At 39.0% G+C, this 20,350-nt stretch overlaps 1 protein-coding gene across 1 annotated transcript; it reads right to left on the bottom strand.

Moving 5' to 3' along the window:
• Positions 1-1,302: 1,302 nt before the first annotated feature.
• LOC146679691 (ribonuclease inhibitor-like) lies at positions 1,303-15,841 on the bottom strand. The gene is made up of 4 exons (XM_085450414.1): positions 15,732-15,841; positions 12,919-13,098; positions 6,035-6,208; positions 1,303-1,495 (listed from the first exon to the last, which is right to left on the bottom strand). Exons 1-4 carry the CDS (start codon positions 15,839-15,841, stop codon positions 1,303-1,305), a joined length of 657 nt encoding a protein of 218 aa, XP_085306540.1.
• Between the last annotated feature and the right edge of the window lie 4,509 nt (positions 15,842-20,350).

Here is a 20,350-nt window from a genome sequence, read left to right on the forward strand (position 1 = left end):
GTAACCCTTTTCCCCTGCATTATAACGATGTCAGGAGTTAATGCTAACTAGGCTGCCATTAGGGGCTAACTCTAATTAGGTGAATAATTATTAGCAGCTAATGCTATTATTGTTTTCCCTTTTAACAATGTGAGCAGCTAATGCTAATTTGATGTGAATTAGCATTATATTAGTGAGCAGTTAATGCTAAGTAGGCTGCCATTATTAACTAATGCTACTTTGACGTGAATTAGCATTATGTGCTAATACTAATACTGTTTTCCCTTACTTTTTAACAATGTGAGCAGCTAATTCTAAGTACGCTCTTGTAAATAGGTAATTCTAATTTAGTGTGAATTAGCATTATTCAATAATGCTAACACTGTTTTCTCTTACTTATTAAAAATGATAGTAGCTAATACTAATACTCTTTCCCGTTGGGTAACAACGATGTGAGGAGTTAATGCTAAGTAGGCTGCTTTTAGAGGCTTATTCTAATTAGGGCTGAATAACTATTAGTAGCTAATGCTAATATTGTTTTCTCTTTCCTTATAACAATATGAGCAGCTAATGCTAATTTGATATGAATTAGCATTATATTAGTGAGGCGTTAATGCTAAGTAGGCTACCATTAGCAGCTAAAGCTAATTTGAGGTGAATAAGCATTAGTAGCTTATGCTAATACCCTTTTCTCTTGTTTTATAATGATGTGAGACGTTAATGCTAAATAGGCTTCCATGAGCTACTCCTTTCCCTTGCATTATAAAGATGTGAAGAGTTTATGCTAAGTAAGCTGCCATTAGCAGCTAATGCTAATACTGTTTTCCCTTTCTTTATACAACTTGAGCAGTTATTGCTAAGTAGGCCACTTTTCTCTGCTAAGGATTTGTGTGACCATGATGGAAACTCTGATAAGCTAATGCTGCTAAGCTAATGCTGTTTATGGGCCCTGTTAGAATCAATATTTCATTCTCATTCTGTTGTTTGAGAACAATAACAGAAAAATGTGCACTTCAGAACAAATTTATTGTGAATTCAGCTGTGAATGTACAGTTTGTCATTATTTAAGCTTCCATTTCCAAATGTTAGCTGACACTTTATTAGGTACACTGGTATCTATATCAGGTACACCTGTGACCTAAATGTTCCTGCAAACAGACTCCTTGGAGACCCCTACATAAATATCCATGAACTATCCAGCTAGACTAGTGTGTCTGTCCCTGAAAATATTCCTGCATGTGTGATTGTTCATGTGTCATCTGCAGGAAACAAACAGGAAGTGAGTGAAAGACACAGGAAATGTTTCCAGCTCTTCCTCCTCTATCAGATTTTCTCTCCATACCTGAGAGTGTCCAGTCTCCAGCCTGGATCCTTCAGTCCAGCCGACAGCAGCTTCATTCCTGAGGGACCTGGATGATTGTAGCTCAGGTCCAGCTCTCTCAGATGGGAGGGGTTGGAGCTCAGAGCTAAGGCCAGAGAAGTACAGCCTTCCTCTGTGATCAGACAGCCTGACAGACTGCAGACACACAAAACAACAATCTATCTGTCAACAGTTGTTTTCTCTTTGTCACAATAACATCTATCCATCCATTGTAACTTTATTTATAAGTGACAATACCCAACAGACAACAACAGTCATCTGAAGCTGTTTAACAGTGTAAGGTAACCGCCTCCACTGTGAGCAGCACTTGGTGATGGTGGGAAGAAGAACTCCCTTTGACACAAAGATCCTCCCAGTGAAAACAGGCTCCAGGAGGAGCATCTACCATGACTGGTTGCAGGGTGAGGGGAAAGAGAAGAGATGAGCTCAGAGAGACAAGAACAAAACAGAGAGACAAAAGTTAAGGACATGCAGTAGTGACATATAAAAGCATCAGGAGTGAAAAGAGGGGAGAAGAAAGCAGAGCATCATGGGAAGTCCACCAACAGCCCGAGCCTATAGCAGCATAACTAAGGGATGGTTCAGGGTCACCTGATCCAGCTCGAACTATAAGCTTTATCAAAAAGGAAAGTTTGAAGCTGATCTTCAAAGTAGAGAGGGTGTCTGTCTCCTGAACTCAAACTGGGAGCTGCTTCCACACCCAGTCCAACATAGCCAGGCTTTCTTTGCTGCTTTGACAAAACCTCAAATCCCAGTCAGAGATGATGAGCATCATCACAGTGATGATCATTTCTCTGTAACCCAGGCTTTCTGCTTCAGGATCTGTGCACGCTCACAGAACAAGGAGACCTTTAAACATCATTTCACTAAATGGATGGACTGAGCTCAGCCTACAGATGAACTGGTGCCAGAGATCATAAAGAACATCAAACAGTCAAATTCAACACTTTAATGGAAATATGAGATTAATGCTGCAGACAATCATGAAGCTGCTGAATTCATGAACATCAAGAATGCAGCGAGTGGTAAAATAAAGATTTGACCTCAGTGTGCTCAGTGTTCCTGTCTATTCCTAACATATTCCTAACATGATAGCTGCACTTTAGAGCTCTAAAACTGGAACTGACACATATTTAAACTTTACATGTTACTCAGTACATTCAGTTCTGACACTCGCCCACAGTCCAACAAAGGAAACATGGAGATCACATCAGTTTGTCACCAAAGTCTAATTATTAGGGCAACTTAACCTGTTATTATCTCGTTAACTCATTAACTGATTAACGTCAGCAATTATTTTAATCACAGTTTTTAAAATCATGATTATTGTGAAAGTGCTCACTGGCTCTGAATATAACAGCCATGGGTCACAGGAGGGATGTTGATCAGTGCTGGCTTGAAATGGGCGTCATTATGCGTCTCAGCCAATGGGAGCATTGAGGGTGGGCCTAATACTACTGCAGCGCTCACATGACCCGGGACAGAAAGAAAGGGGCGGGGACAGAAACATGGAGACAGGTACAGATCTTTGACATGTTCATTTTAAACTGTTCCAGGAGGCAGTGTTGATACAACTAAAGTTATCTGTTGTTGAAGAAGTCGGTCTGAGGAACGTTCTTAGGATCAACAAATGACGGCATGTATGAGCCTCAAGACGCAGCATCACAAGAAGAACACATGAGCTGTAGAAAAAGGAGAGACTACGAAAGCCACGGTGTTACAACGTGAACATGCTTGATCAGAGTGTGATTGTGAACAGGAGGAAGACTCAGCTGAGAACAGTGTGGTGGATACAGAGCAGAGCCCACCATCAGTACAGAGGCCTGTCCATTAGAGTGCTGCTCCAACATGCAGCACATGTACTTGGCCACAGCTGCAACATCTGTACCTGTGAAAGCTTCTTCTCTGTTGCTGCTCATATTGTGCAGAAGAAGAGAGTTTCTTTATCATCAGAAAATGTCAATGAGCTTGTGAGTCTTAGCAGCTGGCTCGGTGCAGAGGAGGAAGAACATGTCAGTCAGAGGAAGATAAATGCAGTTCATGTTGTCAACTCAACCTGGACTGTTGAAAGAGTTTTTCTTTGTCTGGTTTCTGACTGAGATTCTCCAAAGGAAATCCAGCACAAACACACACTTCACACACTCAAAGTCCTGCACAGTAAATGAGCTGATGAGCGTTTGTGCTGCTGCCTGATAACAGAACAATAGTTCTGCTGCTTCCTGTTCTGCAAACACACATTTATAAATGTTCACTTGCTGTTGATCAAAGGTATGTTGGTGGCTCTGGACGCTGAGGGAACTTTGTAAAAAACTAGATCAAATGTTAACGTCCTGGCAGAGGCAAAGAACTTTGATTTGATATTTGATTAGATTCATGTTTCAGCTCAGACTGACAGAAATATTTGAACTGCTGCTGTGTTAAAGGGAACACTGCTGTTAGAAAGCACCTGATCTGTTTCTGCACACTGAATGTTGCACTTCTCATACTGCAGTACTATTACAATAAGTACACAATGCACTACTTTTGAACTCATGATTGAATGTTGCTGTAACAAAGCCATTAATGTGATTCAAAGTGTTCATGGTTTCCCAGCACAACAAATGATTGCACAAGTGTGACTGATCCACTTTCTAATGTGTGTGTAGCCCACACTGTGTGTCACTGTGTCACAGGTGAGTCTGTGTGTCCAGGTTCTATGAGGACAACAGGATATAGTGACTGAGTCCAGCAGCTTAAAGTCTGACTCCATCCTCCATTTAAATAACTCACAGCAACAACTGAATAGCTTTGCCTTTGTGTAGCTGACACTTCATTTTAATGTCCTTCTATTCTGGTTCATCTGGTCTCAGTTTCTATAAGCACACAGGTTTCATCAGGGACTCTATGACCTCAGTAATCTTTGCTGGGCCTTAATGCTCTGAACAAAGCTGCACATCACAAGACTAAATAGAAATGAATCAGTCTTTCATTCTCACTGCTGTTTGACTTCAGCTCTCAATGTCCCACCATAACCCATGGAAAGAATTACTGTCCATCCAGGCTGCTGAACATGAAGCTGATGAAGGTGGAGTATTGTGAGGGCTGATGGAGATGATGATGAGGAATCCAGGAGCAGTGGGTGGATGGCAGCATCAGCATGAAGGATCAGTGTGAGAACACATCATCATCCACAAAGGAAACCAGTCTGAGTGTCTGACGCTCTTGTTAGAAAGACGCAGTCCCAGCAGTTAGCTTGTCTGCTAGTTAGCTGAGAGCTAGCTCACTTGTACATTGAATACCAAACTGTGTAAACCAGGGGTGTCAAACATATGGCCCGTGGGCCAAATTCAGCCCATGAGATAATTTCGTATGTCAAATATTGATGAATTTTCAGGCTTGCTGATAATCAATGTGAGCACGGCTGAGGTTTTATTCTGATGAGCAAACCATGTGGCCAATCACTTTAAGAGACAGACTGGGATCATACCATTATGTGAAAGAGGACATGTCCCATAGACAGCAAGGGTAGTGGTAGAGACCAGTACACAGAGAAATGGGAGCTGTACTGAAATGCAAGCGTGTCAGGAAAGAGTGAAAAGGCAAAATGAGCAGCATCTGGCTGCATTTCAGTGATATTGGAGACCACAAAGCTGAGTGCAACATTTATACAGGAGATATACAGGAGACGCTGAGAGTAGAACTGATAAAATTAGGAGCTGGCTAAAGTGAGACCCATTTTTATTTCCACCCATTTTCCACTGTGGAGGACAAAAGGTTTCAAACTGGTCCAGGTCTTAAACCTCACGTGTTCTTCCTAATAGCAGTAAATGGATAAAAATAAGGCTTTTATGAAAACACTGAATAAAACTTGCTGCCTTTAAAAAGACTAAATGTACAGTTCAGTATTGAATACTACATAAAATAAACTATATATAAAGTGTGTCTGAATGGCAGAGATGCAGAAATATGTGCATGTAGCACAGAGCCACGGCTCAGTGTCTGAATGAGTCTCACAGACCTGAATGTGCTGTTGAAGCCATTTATAATTATAACGTAATTCTTTACTCGTTTGATCTGCTCCTTACCACAAGCCACCAGACGTAGAAGGTTTTGGACTTTTAACTATATTTTCTGAAGTTTTACAACTTTTCTTACTGTTAAAAACCTCGTTATGGCCGTTCATGCTGTACAAAGTAATTAGACATGTGTGGTATCTACAGAAACGTCAGGATCTCAGCTAAAAGTTCACAAAACCATCTCAACAACCACCAAACAGCTGAAACAGCAGGTGAACAGATCACACAAAAAAGATGTAAACACAAATCCCCCTGATCATCTGTTTTTTAAACATGAAGCGTCGTTTTGGACGTTCATTTACTGCTGGTTCAGTGAATTTTGGTTGGACAGTGATGAAACCTGCAGCCTCAGAATCTGTGAGAAGTCTGCTTTCAGCACGCAACAGCATTGTTGTGTTGTGTGCTGTGGATTCACCTCTGCAAACTCATCACTGTTTTACCATCATGTTTCTACTTAGACAACAATAAAGGAAGCAGTTCCCAGGAACTACTTCCTGTCTTGTTAACATAAGAGTACGTTGCCCTCCAAAACACCTCCACTTCTCCTCTTATTAGAGGACTGCCTTATTATTAATCTGCTAATTCTGTCAGTTGATGAAAGAAAAATGCTTGATCTCACCTGAGAGTTTCCAGTGTACAGCGTGGACTCTTCAGTCCTTCAGACAGAAGCTTCACGCCTGAATCCTTCAGGTTAATGTTACTCAGGTCCAGCTGTCTCAGATTAGAGGTCTGAGAGCTGAGACCTGAGGCCAGAGCTTCACAGCTTCTCTCTGACAGGTCACAGTGACTCAGTCTGAAAAATAACAGATAAACAATTACAAAAATAAAACACTTATGTTGAAGTGTAATGAGATACTATTATATTTAGCAATATTTCATCTTGTTTTGTCAGGAAACTGAGCACTGATGCAGAGCAACATGTGGAGAGAATCAGAGGAGAAGAAGTGAAGAGAGAACAGCAGTGAAACAACACTGAATTGTTCAGTGTGCTTTTGATATCAACAGAATGTGTCAAATTTCTTTATTTTGTATTTGTTTTAGTAGAATTGATGATTATCACTTAGATAACAACCACAGGCCAGGTCTAAATTGCACTTTGGTGACAGTTACACCCAGAAATATTTCAGAAACGTGGACAATTTGTGCTCCATTGTATTCAGTATTGAACAAACTGAGTACCGATGACCACTTAATATTTTTGATATTTTATTTGAGTTGTTCCACCTGATCTGTGTTAACTAGAATAAACATTTAAAAACTAAAGCTATGATCACATATGTACTCACAGAGCTTTGTTGGAGGCTTTGACCACTGGCAGCAGCCTCAGAAGAGCCTTTTTAAAGGCTCATGTTCTCACTTAGATCACTTTATAGCTGTATATCTCAAATTTCTGTAAAGTTATTTATTTCATATTCTGTATAGTTTTTCATATTTATATCCTGTTCATATCCTGCACATAGCTTGTACTCACTACAGCCTGTACATACTTAGTTATAGAATATTCACAACATACTTCATACCGTGTACATTATAACATACCATAATAGACCCATTTCTGTAATATACTTACATATCTATACTATTGCTAATATATATTGTAATATATCTATATCACTAAAGCACTTCTGGATGGATGCAAACTGCATTTCGTTGCCCTGTACCTGTGCATGTGCAATGACAATAAAGTTGAATTCTATTCTAATTCTATTCTATTTATTTCTACTTACATTTCATTCTGGGAAAAATGGGGATTACTTTGAAAACAGGAACTATTTTCCCCCAAAATCAGCCCTGGATTAGTAAATCACTCCAACATGTTCTCAGGCAGAAGAAGCTGTCTTGTTATGAGGGAGAGAAGAAAAGCAGCTAAAATCAGGTGTAAAAGTAAAGCAGAGGATGAGCTGAATAAAGGACACTCAAGGCTGGCTTGGAAAGGAATGAAGTCCATGGTGGGGATGCAGAACAAGGAGCAAAGATGAATGTGATGCTGAATCAGCAGAAGACTTGGACTCATTGGATTCCAGCTTCTTTTTTTTTATTAACATTTTAGAATCACTATACAATACCATCAACTTCAGCTATCTTTCAGTACATATATTTTTTTATTTTTTTCTATATTTAAACAACTAAAATATCCATACAATAAGAATGAAAGAAGAAGAAGAAAAGAAAAAGAAGCAAAACAGGAAACAACAAACAACATAAATAAAAAATACATAAGGAAAAAGAAAAAGGAAAGAAAAAGAAATAAATAAATATAGGGAGTGTGTTTTTGTTTCCATTAATGTAACTAATTTTTCCTCTAGTCTTCTAGTAGTTAACAAAGTCAAAATCTAATGCAAAAGCAAAAACTAATTAGTCTGCCTTCCTCCATTATCATACATAAAGCTGTTAATCCTTTATATGTCCAATCTTTGAATCTGGTGTCCAATTTATTTGGAGCAAAATGTGTGTCATATGCACACCACTTAAGAACTGCTATATCCTCTTCTAGTTTATATTCTTTTATTACTGTTTCCCAAATTTTAAAAGTCAACTTGATCCATGGATTTTCAATAGTTTTTATTAAATTTTGCAAGCTTCTGTCTGCTATAATAGCTTGTATGGGGATGGAGGTCAGACTCTCCTCAATAACTTTCCATTGAGCGTCATATGAAGGATTACATCAGCATATCATAGGCCTTAATTGTGCTGCCCAATAATATTCCCTAAGAGAAGGTAAGCCCCACCCCCTTTTCCTTTGTTAAGTTGTAGGGTTTTAAATCTAATTCGGGGCCTTTTTCCTTGCCATATGTATCTTGACAAAATTTTATCCCATTCATTAAACTGTTTCTGGTTCATTTCTATTGGTAATGTTTGAAATAAATATAATAATTTAGGAAGAATATTAATTTTAATTGAGTCTATTCTCGAATATAAACTTAAATATGGAATTAGATTCCATCTCGCTATATGTTCCTTAATTTTTTTCTGTATTGGTAAATAATTTCGTTCTAATACTTCTGTAAGATCCTTAGGTATTATGACTCCTAGATATTTAAAGTACTCTGTTTGCCATGCTAATTGATACTTATTTTTAATTTCTTCTGATGGAATATAATTGTACTTAAGCAATTGTGTTTCACTCATATTAACCCTATATCCAGATAGTCGACCAAAGTATTCAAATGATTGCATTAATTTAGGTAAAGAGTTTGATGGTTGACCCAAAAATATTAAAATATCATCTGCATAGCAGGCTAATTTATGCTCCTTTTCATGGATATTAATACCTTCTACTTCTTTATTTTGTCTTATATATTGAGCCAATGGTTCCAGATATAACACAAATAATAATGGTGAGCACGCACAGCCCTGCCTTGTTCCTCTTTGCAGCTTAATACTATTTGATAGGTAGCCATTAATTTTAATCCTTGCCGTAGGGTTATCATAAAGTGCCTGTATTGTCTTAATTATATATTCGTGAAAGCCAAATGTATGCAAGACTCGGTAAAGAAAGTTCCAATTAACTGAATCGAATGATTTTTCTGCATCGATACTGATTACCATTGCTTCTATTTTATTCTTTTGAATATGATTAATAATTTGTAATGTCCGTCGTACATTATCTTGTATTTGGCGCTCTCGAATAAAACCTGTTTGATCATTATGAATTAGATTAGGTAAGAACTTTTCTAATCGTCGAGCCATGATAGATGTAAACAGCTTGTAATCTGTATTAAGAACAGATATTGGTCTATATGACGCACATTCTAATTTATCCTTGTTTTCTTTTGGGATGGCAGAGATAATTGCTTCTTTCCAGCTAGAAGGTACTTGAGCCTTCTTTAGGATCCAATTCATTGTTAGAAGCATCACTGGTATTAATTCTTCTTTTAGCTCCTTGTACCATTCTGCTGTATATCCATCTGATCCTGGAGATTTATTTCTGTTAACTTTACTTATTGCTATTCTTAGTTCCTTTTCTGTTATATCTTCAATCAAAGTTTTATTCTGTTCTTCATTCAGTACTGGTAAATCAAGAGAATCTAAAAAACTGTTAATTTCAACTATACTACTCTCTGTGTTATTAGCATACAGAGTCTTATAAAATGTTTCAAATGCACTCTGAACTTCTATTGGTTTATTTTTTATTAGTTTTGTCACTGGATGTTTAATTTTGTGAACTGTATTATCTGCTATTTTCTTTTTTAGTTTCCAGGCTAATACATTCATTGCTTTTGATCCTCCCTCATAATACCTTTGTTTAAGAAACATTAATTTTTTTTAAATTTCATATGTGGTCAAATCATTTATTTCATTTCTTGTTTTCCTAATTTCCTCCAATATATCCTGAGATGTTTTTCTTTCATGCCTTTTCTCTAATTCTTATTTTGTAGCTCTTCTAATTTCTTATTTCTCATCTTTTTCTTATAAGAGGATATTGCTATAATTTTCCCTCTCATGACAGCTTTTAAGGCATCCCACAGTATAGGACGAGACACCTCACCATTGTCATTAGTTTCCATATAGAAGTGAATCTCTTTCTTAATTTGTCCTTTAAAGTGAGGATCATTCAGTAAGCTTGAATTTAATTTCCAATTATTGAGTTTTGGTTGCACGTTTAAATCAACAGACAGGTATACTGGTGCATGATCGCTTAACTCTATTGCTCCAATTGCACAAGTGTTTATTTTATCTTTATTTTTCCCAAAAGTTATGAAATAATCTATTTGTTCTGTCCTCACTAAGCGTTGTCCTCGTGAACGTAGACTCAGCTATACAGACAGCTAAACACTCTCCTAATCAAAATCCAGGGAACAGGCCAATGTGTTGAGTTGGATGATTTAATAAGGAAAAAGTGTGAAACTGTTGACAAAACCAGAAATAAACCAATAAAAATGTTGCATCAACATACAGTATAACAAACACATATTCAAAAATATGAACGCAATATTTATCTGCTTAGTGAGTGCCCGAATAAAACATCAAATGAAATCACACTCATGATCAAAACGTTAAAGAAACCACATGGCAAGTGAGCTAGCTTAACCTTACTAGCTTAGGTTATATACATATTCAAATTAAATTCTAACTACAAACTATATCACGCCTTCACAACAAATAATAATGCACACAAGTTGTCTCAGTGATAACAAACAATATTACTCACAGATGATGCCGTTTATCAACTTGTGAAGGCATGGATGGCAACAGATTAACGGAGGTGAAACTGCCTCTGGCTAGATCTTACAGAGTAAAAAAAATACACAAAAACAACCACAAGAGGGCAAACTGCTGCAGAACAGAAAATGCCTAATGCCAGCACACTATTCTTGTGTATAACGAGTGCGGTGAGGAAAAATAAGTATAATCCCTTTGGTAGGGATGCAAGTCTCTCCATATATCAATTAGTCCCACCTCCTTCATCAATGTATTTATATTCTTAATTAATGTTTTAGTATTCTGTGCTTTTCTATTGGAAATATCTAGCTTTGGTTGTAGATGTATATTTAAATCTCCTCCGCAAATTAGGAAACCTACTGTCTCTGTTACCATCACATCTATAATTTTCTTAAAGAAATAAATATCGCTTCCAGGGGGTGCATATATATTTAACAACGTGACTGGGTTCCCCTCAATGTTTCCCCTTACCAAAATATAACGTCCCTCTTTATCACTTATCTCAGATATTTTTTCAAAGAGTAATTTGCTTGATAACAGGATAGCCACTCCTCTCCTTCGTCCAGTTTTATAGGAAGAGGAGAAAACTGTTGTATAACCCATTCTTTTCAGTTTTTCATGCTCCTTACAGTCTAGATGGGTTTCCTGTAGATACACTATTTGTACTTGTTCTTTCTTCATTTTAGTTAAAATTTTATTACGTTTAATTGGATTCGACAGGCCATTTACATTATATGATATGATTTTTACCTTATCTTTAAGCATACCCTTACTATTTGAATATTATTAATGTAACAACGACATGTACCATCAGACCACTCCCTGAACATACATAAGCAAATGTTAATATTAACATTAAAGCTGTATAAAACAACAGCTACAGAAATAAGCTTTATTTGGTCAAAGAAAAAAAAAAAAAAAAAGACTTCCAACTGTGGGGTCCCCGATATGACCCTAAGTAAGCCCCGATAAAAGAGGGGGCTTCGAGGGGGGCCTCTCTCACCTCTATGTGAGACAGGGCCTTCCTTAGCCAGCAGGCCAATGTCCATTCTACTAATAGCATAGGTAGCACGTCCGCCTATTTTCAATTTCTGCATTGCCACTTCAGTATATTATTTCGAGATAAGAAGTCTTTACCAGTGTATATGGCTATAGCTTGATTCCAGCTTTGATATCATTGATTTCAATGAAGAGCTTTGTGATTGTAGCAAAGGGCTGGTAGCTCTGAGAGTCCCACTGATGAGGTGTTTGTGAAGGTTCGCAGTTATCTAAAGAGCTTAGAAAAAAAGGCATCTGGACTTCTTTAAGTTTCTTGAAGACGTTTCACCTCTCATCCAAGAAGCTTCTTTATTTCTAGGGTCAAATGTTGAAGAGTCCCAGATTAGCCTGTGTACAAACAGACTTCAGCCATATGAGAGTGAGTGTGAGTGAATGAGAGCACACACAGGACACTCTGATCTCTGAATGTGTGTGACGCAGTGAAAAAGAGGATTGTACTGGATATACTGTGACTGACAAACAGAGTTTAAAGAGAAAGGTGTTTGGATTAAAATGGATTATGCTAAAGTGAACGTGCTAATGAAATCTGAACTGACTGAAATATGAAGTGAAGATAATTCAGATGTAAAAGAGAGAGAAACTGATAATAAGGTGGGGCTGGAGATCAGTGAAGGGCATGTAAACACCTGATTGGTTGAGTAGATATCAGATCGACAGTTTCACAGTTTTCCCTGTGGATTATAACTTTAAGAAGATGTGACATTCATCAAGGAATTCTGCTCTCCGGATTATTTCCATGAACACTGAGCTGGAACACATCTACAGTGCTGGAAGTGCCCGTCTCACCACCAACCTCTCTGTGCACATTCACTTTTTAACCCTTTGTGAGACACTAAAGGTGTAAATCTGAGTATTTATCTATGTTAGTGCGAACACCTCTAATAGGTTGGTTTAGTCTTTCCAAGTCATATCTTCCCTTAGATCTGCGGTCCAGGCTCCTAAAATCATCCTAGTTTAACAAGCACTACAATCTAGAGGAGAACTGCACTAACAGGTGTGACTGATGAGATCTGACCTGCAAGGATACTCATGTTTATGTATATCAGGACAAGCAGGGAAGACCTGGACATCAACTCTGTCAGGCTGCCTGAGTCCTCTCACCCACATCAGCTCAGAACTCTGCATTATCTACTGAGTCAGACTCAGAGGATCAGGGATCAGAAGTTCTACAAAGAGTAGAACCAGACTTCCTGTATAGAGGTGTGTGGGCCTACTGATCCACAGTGTCAGCACAACTTTCACATCATATTCATCTCAGCACAACTAAAACATGTGACTGACCTCAGAGTTTCAAATCGACATCGTGGATTCTCCAGAAGAACACACAGCTGCTTCACTCCTGAATCCTGCAGGTTGTTGCAGTCTACACTCAGGTCCAGCACTCTGGGATACGAGGGGTTGGACTTCAGCGCTGCTGCCAGATAATCACAGCTGATCTCTGACAAATCACAGTCCTTCAATCTGAATAAAAAATGAAAGATGTAAGTTTATTAGACAAAGTGTGAGCTTGAAATCATTCAGTGTTTCATCATCTGTTCAGAGCTGAAGAAGGTTCAGAATGTAGAAGTTTAGAAAATGGAAACTCCAAACAGCTGAAGCCAACAGGAAGCAGCTTCAAACAAACAAGAGAAAAAAATGAATTTTTCACATTGAAGTCGTACATTTATCATAAAGTTGTCAAGTTTTGCCGTGTGAAATAACAAAACTGAACAGGAATCCTCAGAGTTGAACCCTCTGCACAGAGGTTCAGGTTCCTCTTCAGGTCCCAAAGTGCAGAACAACAAGGTTTCAAACAGCTTCGTTCCAGCAGCATCAGCCACAGAAATGCAGAGATAATTCTTTGGATCTCTTGGTTGTGTTGTATGATGCTGTGTTTGCATATCTGGTGTCTGTGTTGCTTTGTGAGGACGGATCATTTACTGCAGCTCCAGATAAACAGAGCTGGACCTGAACCTGGTAGCTTCACTTAGAAGACACTTGTGACGGGAATGTCAGGTCAAAAAAGTGCTCCTCCGACAGCCAAACCCATCTGTTCTCTGATTGGATAGTTACATTTGTGATTGACATGACATTGACCAATCAGATGAAAGGAAGAAAAATAGGGTCAAAATTCGTACTTGTAACTTGCAGGTTTTTTTTTTTGGCTAAGTCCACACACAAATCTTTTTTTTACACACACACAAATCTTTTTTACACATACAAAGTTTTTTTCACGCACACACAAATCTTTTTTACACACACACAAATTCTTTTTACACATACAAATCCTGATTTACAAGTACAAAATATTTATGACCACATTTTGAGCCCATACAAATGTTCTGCAGACGAGTCCATGCGCTCACAACAAAGCTCAGTGTGGACGACGCTGTGCACGCTCCAATGCTGATTGGTTAGAAAGTGGGCGGGAACAGGGAAGAGAGCGACAGCAGTGTTCAGCACAAACACGAAGGATCAAAGAAGAAGAACATGACAAGCTCAGATGGAGGCTGCAGTGGACACTTTTCATTGTTTTAACATTCGCTTTCACTTCAGCTTCACCAACAACAGCACAAGCAGAGCAGCCCACTGACTGCGTGGCCGTGACGGCGCCCCCTGGTGACTGTAAACCACTACAACATGTAGACGGCCGTCTGCTGCTCATTTCTTTGCCACCATCACAGGAGCTCTTTATCCTGTTCTACACTCTCATTGGTTCTTTGTGTGCTTGTTTTTTAGAACAGTAGTCATTGTGATTGGTCAAAGAAGACAGTCAGCTGTGACTAAATGTAGCTCCTACAGCAGTGATGGGAATAACTACTGAAGCTAATCCAGTATCAAAGCTCAGGAATCAGCAGCTCCCACCTCGTTTTCTTTGAACAACTATTTTTAGCTGCTGTGTTTTTGTGTTTCTGCGGACCTCAGACATCCTGCTGCTCTGGAGAACTGAAGCTCTAAAGGCTTCAGCCTTTATCTCCAAGAAACAAAGCTGATCATGGAGACCCAGCAGGTCAGCTGATCTGTGGACAGCACCAGCATCTTTAAGTAAGTCTGAGAGGTGAGCAGTCTTTGGAAGCCTTTACTGTCTGATAGTCTCAGAGCAGGATTTGGATCATTATTTGGCTTTTCTTCTATTATTATGTTTAGTTTCTGCTTCACAGATATTCTCTGAGATGTTCTCTGAAATGTTTCCCACTGTTGGACAAACTTTCACAGTTTCTTCATAAAGGAGATCTCCTGTGCAGTCCATCTGTGATAATATGTTAAACACTGAATTATGATTCATATCTGAATGTACTGACTGTTAATTATTGATGAGAACATAATCAGTAAATATAAATATGTTTGAGTTTGGCTTTGATGAATCAGAATAAAAGTAATAAAATAATGATTTTAGAGACAGGCCTAACTCAGGCCAGCTGACAGCCTGTGTACAAACAGACTTCAGCCATATGAGAGTGAGTGTGAGTGAATGAGAGCACACACAGGACACTCTGATCTCTGAATGTGTGTGACGCAGTGAAAAAGAGGATTGTACTGGATATACTGTGACTGACAAACAGAGTTTAAAGAGAAAGGTGTTTGGATTAAAATGGATTATGCTAAAGTGAACGTGCTAATGAAATCTGAACTGAATGAAATGTGAAGTGAAGATAATTCAGATGTAAAAGAGAGAGAAACTGATAATAAGGTGGGGCTGGAGATCAGTGAAGGGCATGTAAACACCTGATTGGTTGAGTAGATATCAGATCGACAGTTTCACAGTTTTCCCTGTGGATTATAACTTTAAGAAGATGTGACATTCATCAAGGAATCCTGCTCTCCGGATTATTTCCATGAACACTGAGCTGGAATACATCTACAGTGCTGGAAGTGCCCGTCTCACCACCAACCTCTCTGTGCACATTCACTTTTCAACCCTTTGTGAGACACTAAAGGTGTAAATCTGAGTATTTATCTATGTTAGTGCGAACACCTCTAATAGGTTGGTTTAGTCTTTCCAAGTCATATCTTCCCTTAGATCTGCGGTCCAGGCTCCTAAAATCATCCTAGTTTAACAAGCAGTACAATCTAGAGGAGAACTGCACTAACAGGTGTGACAGATGAGATCTGACCTGCAAGGATACTCATGTTTATGTATATCAGGACAAGCAGGGAAGACCTGGACATCAACTCTGTCAGGCTGCCTGAGTCCTCTCACCCACATCAGCTCAGAACTCTGCATTATTTACTGAGTCAGACTCAGAGGATCAGGGATCAGAAGTTCTACAAAGAGTAGAACCAGACTTCCTGTATAGAGGTGTGTGGGCCTACTGATCCACAGTGTCAGCACAACTTTCACATCATATTCATCTCAGCACAACTAAAACATGTGACTGACCTCAGAGTTTCAAATCGACATCGTGGATTCTCCAGAAGAACACACAGCTGCTTCACTCCTGAGTCCTGCAGGTTGTTGTAGGTTCCACTCAGGTCCAGCACTCTGGGATACGAGGGGTTGGACTTCAGCGCTGCTGCCAGATAATCACAGCTGATCTCTGACAAATCACAGTCCTTCAATCTGAATAAAAAATGAAAGATGTAAGTTTATTAGACAAAGTGTGAGCTTGAAATCATTCAGTGTTTCATCATCTGTTCAGAGCTGAAGAAGGTTCAGAATGTAGAAGTTTAGAAAATGGAAACTCCAAACAGCTGAAGCCAACAGGAAGCAGCTTCAAACAAACAAGAGAAAAAAATGAATTTTTCAAATTGAAGTTGTACATTTATCATAAAGTTGTCAAGTTTTGCCGTGTGAAATAAAAAAAACTGAACAGGAATCCTCAGAGTTGAACCCTCTGCACAGAGGTTCAGGTTCCTCTTCAGGTCCCAAAGTGCAGAACAACAAGGTTTCAAACAGCTTTGTTCCAGCAGCATCAGCCACAGAAATGCAGAGATAATTCTTTGGATCTCTTGGTTGTGTTGTATGATGCTGTGTTTGCATATCTGGTGTCTGTGTTGCTTTGTGAGGACGGATCATTTACTGCAGCTCCAGATAAACAGAGCTGGACCTGAACCTGGTAGCTTCACTTAGAAGACACTTGTGACGGGAACGTCAGGTCAAAAAAGTGCCCCTCCGACAGCCAAACCCATCTGTTCTCTGATTGGATAGTTACATTTGTGATTGACATGACATTGACCAATCAGATGAAAGGAAGAAAAATAGGGTCAAAATTCGTACTTGTAACTTGCAGGGTTTTTTTTGGCTAAGTCCACACACAAATCTTTTTTACACACACACACAAATCTTTTTTACACACACACACAAATCTTTTTTACACATACAAAGTTTTTTTCACGCACACACAAATTTTTTTCACGCACACACAAATTCTTTTTACACATACAAATCCTGATTTACAAGTACAAAATATTTATGACCACATTTTGAGCCCATACAAATGTTCTGCAGACGAGTCCATGCGCTCACAACAAAGCTCAGTGTGGACGACGCTGTGCACGCTCCAATGCTGATTGGTTAGAAAGTGGGCGGGAACAGGGAAGAGAGCGACAGTAGTGTTCAGCACAAACACGAAGGATCAAAGAAGAAGAACATGACAAGCTCAGATGGAGGCTGCAGTGGACACTTTTCATTCTTTTAACATTTGCTTTCACTTCAGCTTCACCAACAACAGCACAAGCAGAGCAGCCCACTGACTGCGTGGCCGTGACGGCGCCCCCTGGTGACTGTAAACCACTACAACATGTAGACGGCCGTCTGCTGCTCATTTCTTTGCCACCATCACAGGAGCTCTTTATCCTGTTCTACACTCTCATTGGTTCTTTGTGTGCTTGTTTTTTTAGAACAGTAGTCATTGTGATTGTTCAAAGAAGACAGTCAGCTGTGACTAAATGTAGCTCCTACAGCAGTGATGGGAATAACTACTGAAGCTAATCCAGTATCAAAGCTCAGGAATCAGCAGCTCCCACCTCGTTTTCTTTGAACAACTATTTTTAGCTGCTGTGTTTTTGTGTTACTGCGGACCTCAGACATCCTGCTGCTCTGGAGAACTGAAGCTCTAAAGGCTTCAGCCTTTATCTCCAAGAAACAAAGCTGATCATGGAGACCCAGCAGGTCAGCTGATCTGTGGACAGCACCAGCATCTTTAAGTAAGTCTGAGAGGTGAGCAGTCTTTGGAAGCCTTTACTGTCTGATAGTCTCAGAGCAGGATTTGGATCATTATTTGGCTTTTCTTCTATTATTATGTTTAGTTTCTGCTTCACAGATATTCTCTGAGATGTTCTCTGAAATGTTTCCCACTGTTGGACAAACTTTCACAGTTTCTTCATAAAGGAGATCTCCTGTGCAGTCCATCTGTGATAATATGTTAAACACTGAATTATGATTCATATCTGAATGTACTGACTAGGGATGGGTATCGAAAACCGGTTCTTGTTGAGAACCGGTTCCCACTGTTTCAATTCCTTGGAATCGTTTGCCATTTTTGCAAATGATTCCCTTATCGATTTCAGTCGCCCCGAATGACATCACCACGTTGCGGAGCGTCATTTACCTGGCATGAAACACGGCGCCTAAGCGGCTCAAACGCTCAAAAGTTTGATTATACTTTATGAGAACCAATGACAACAGGGCAACTTGCAAAGTAGATATTTCATTTAAGGGAGGAAACACTACGAATATGCAAAAGCATTTGCTCACAAAACACGCGATGACACGCGTTTTTAATTCCGCTCCGGACTCGTGACTCTCAGCCCAGCAGCAGCGGTAACGTTTGCACGTCCTCTCCCGTTAATGCGGCAGGTAAATAATCAACTAACAGTGCATATTATGTTAGCGCAATCTGCCTTATTACAAGACCTGCCATTACTGTACATGTAGGTGACCATGATGAGAGAGACAGACAGAGTCTGGCTGGCGCTCGCTGGCAGTTCTCGCTGCAGTCTACCGGTAGCGTCTCCTTTCAGGCCAGGATAGACGAATGTCACCGAGCAGTGTCTAAGTTTGTGGTCAAAGGCTTGAACCCATTTGCCACAGCAGATGCCCCCGATTTTCAGTAAGTGAATGTGTTTAATTGTAGGCAGGGACATTACTGGATATTCTTGTGTAATTGCCACAGAACAATTTATGTTATACTTTGTTATTGCTACAGAAGAATATTTATTTTATTATTTTACATTTACAATTTTTTTTCCTGGGGACCCTGTGACACCCCATTGAAGAGCCGTAGGCTGGATCTCTTAAGATCTCACTGTTGGGTTTGTAAGGCCATGTTACTCCTAAATTTCTATCTTGTTCAAAGAGAAGATATAAAACAAAGTTCTAAGCTAATCGACCTTAGTGTTCTCCTTTTTAACCCTTTAGAGCCGATCGGAGCGGGAACGCTCTGTTATGCGTAACTATTTTTAAATCCCAGTAGCACTGCAACCACATAAGCTAGCGCAAAAAATTTTTTTGCATATGAAATCGGAGGAGTTGTACTTACATATTGTGCCATCAGCTTGTCCTAGGTCACGGTTTCCTTCCACATAAAGCTTTGCAAAAACTGCATAAAAAGCGCTTGCAGGAACAAAAACATAATATTCCAGAAACACGCTTTGCCGGTCCGATCAGCTGTTCAAAACACTTCCTACGTTGGAATAGACGTCAGCGCGAACTTTTGCATTTCCGCCATTACCTGGCCGAAACCGGAAGTGACGTCATTTTCGCGGAAATGTAGTCTTTTTTGCGATCAGGGCCTCAGGGCCTATACTGCTCTTTTTAAAAGTTATCTTTGACTTTATGACTTTCTGTGTCGTTTCTGGGATGCTTAGGACTCATATTGCACTGCTGGAAATAGTTTATTTTGATGCATATGCTGCTTTTTTGCAAATTTGCAGTATAATATTTATTTTCGTTTTTCCTGCAGTGTATAAAAATTGGTGTATTTCAAAAATAAAACTATGAAGACACTCAAAATAAATTTCCTGAGGTGGGAAACTATTTTGTGCAACTTTTTTGTATTTACAGTTTTGAGGGATAAGCCTCTTAAATTTCTCTAACTACAAATATATGTTAAAAAATCAAAAACGATTTTCAATTTTTTTGTAGTTTATTGCACTTTTTTGCAATTTATGTAATTACTATGCACTTAATGAATACATATTATTAAAATCTGGGCTATAATGGTTGTATTGATGTATAGCAACTTGAAATGCTCCCAAAAATGGCTCCAAAGCATGTAAAAATATAATATAAGCTCTGGCGGACTTGGTTCTATGGTAGGTCTTAAAGGGTTAAAAAGAATTGATAAGAGAATCGATAAAGAATCGAATCGTTAAACAGAATCGAAAATGGAATCGGAATCGTTAAAATCTTATCAATACCCATCCCTAGTACTGACTGTTAATTATTGATGAGAACATAATCAGTAAATATAAATATGTTTGAGTTTGGCTTTGATGAATCAGAATAAAAGTAATAAAATAATGATTTTAGAGACAGGCCTAACTCAGGCCAGCTGACAGCCTGTGTACAAACAGACTTCAGCCATATGAGAGTGAGTGTGAGTGAATGAGAGCACACACAGGACACTCTGATCTCTGAATGTGTGTGACGCAGTGAAAAAGAGGATTGTACTGGATATACTGTGACTGACAAACAGAGTTTAAAGAGAAAGGTGTTTGGATTAAAATGGATTATGCTAAAGTGAACGTGCTAATGAAATCTGAACTGACTGAAATGTGAAGTGAAGATAAT

The sequence above is a fragment of the Copadichromis virginalis genome, unplaced genomic scaffold, assembly GCF_057382275.1.
Source record: "Copadichromis virginalis isolate Kocher_CV1m ecotype Utaka unplaced genomic scaffold, C_Virginalis_male_GT1.1 unmapped_scaffold_1, whole genome shotgun sequence".
In the NCBI taxonomy this organism is placed as follows: Eukaryota; Metazoa; Chordata; class Actinopteri; order Cichliformes; family Cichlidae; genus Copadichromis; species Copadichromis virginalis.

What these genes read in the sequence shown, in the direction of transcription:
- LOC146679691 (XM_085450414.1), bottom strand. Translation starts at nt 15,841, where the DNA reads ATGCAGAGTTCTGAGCTGATGTGGGTGAGAGGACTCAGGCAGCCTGAC. An exon ending in AAACATGAGTATCCTTGCAG is followed by an intron (nt 13,099 to 15,731) that starts GTCAGATCTCAT and finishes TTTTTTATTCAG; the next exon opens with ATTGAAGGACTGTGATTTGT. An exon ending in TGTACACTGGAAACTCTCAG is followed by an intron (nt 1,496 to 6,034) that starts GTGAGATCAAGC and finishes GTGTGTCTGCAG; the next exon opens with TCTGTCAGGCTGTCTGATCA.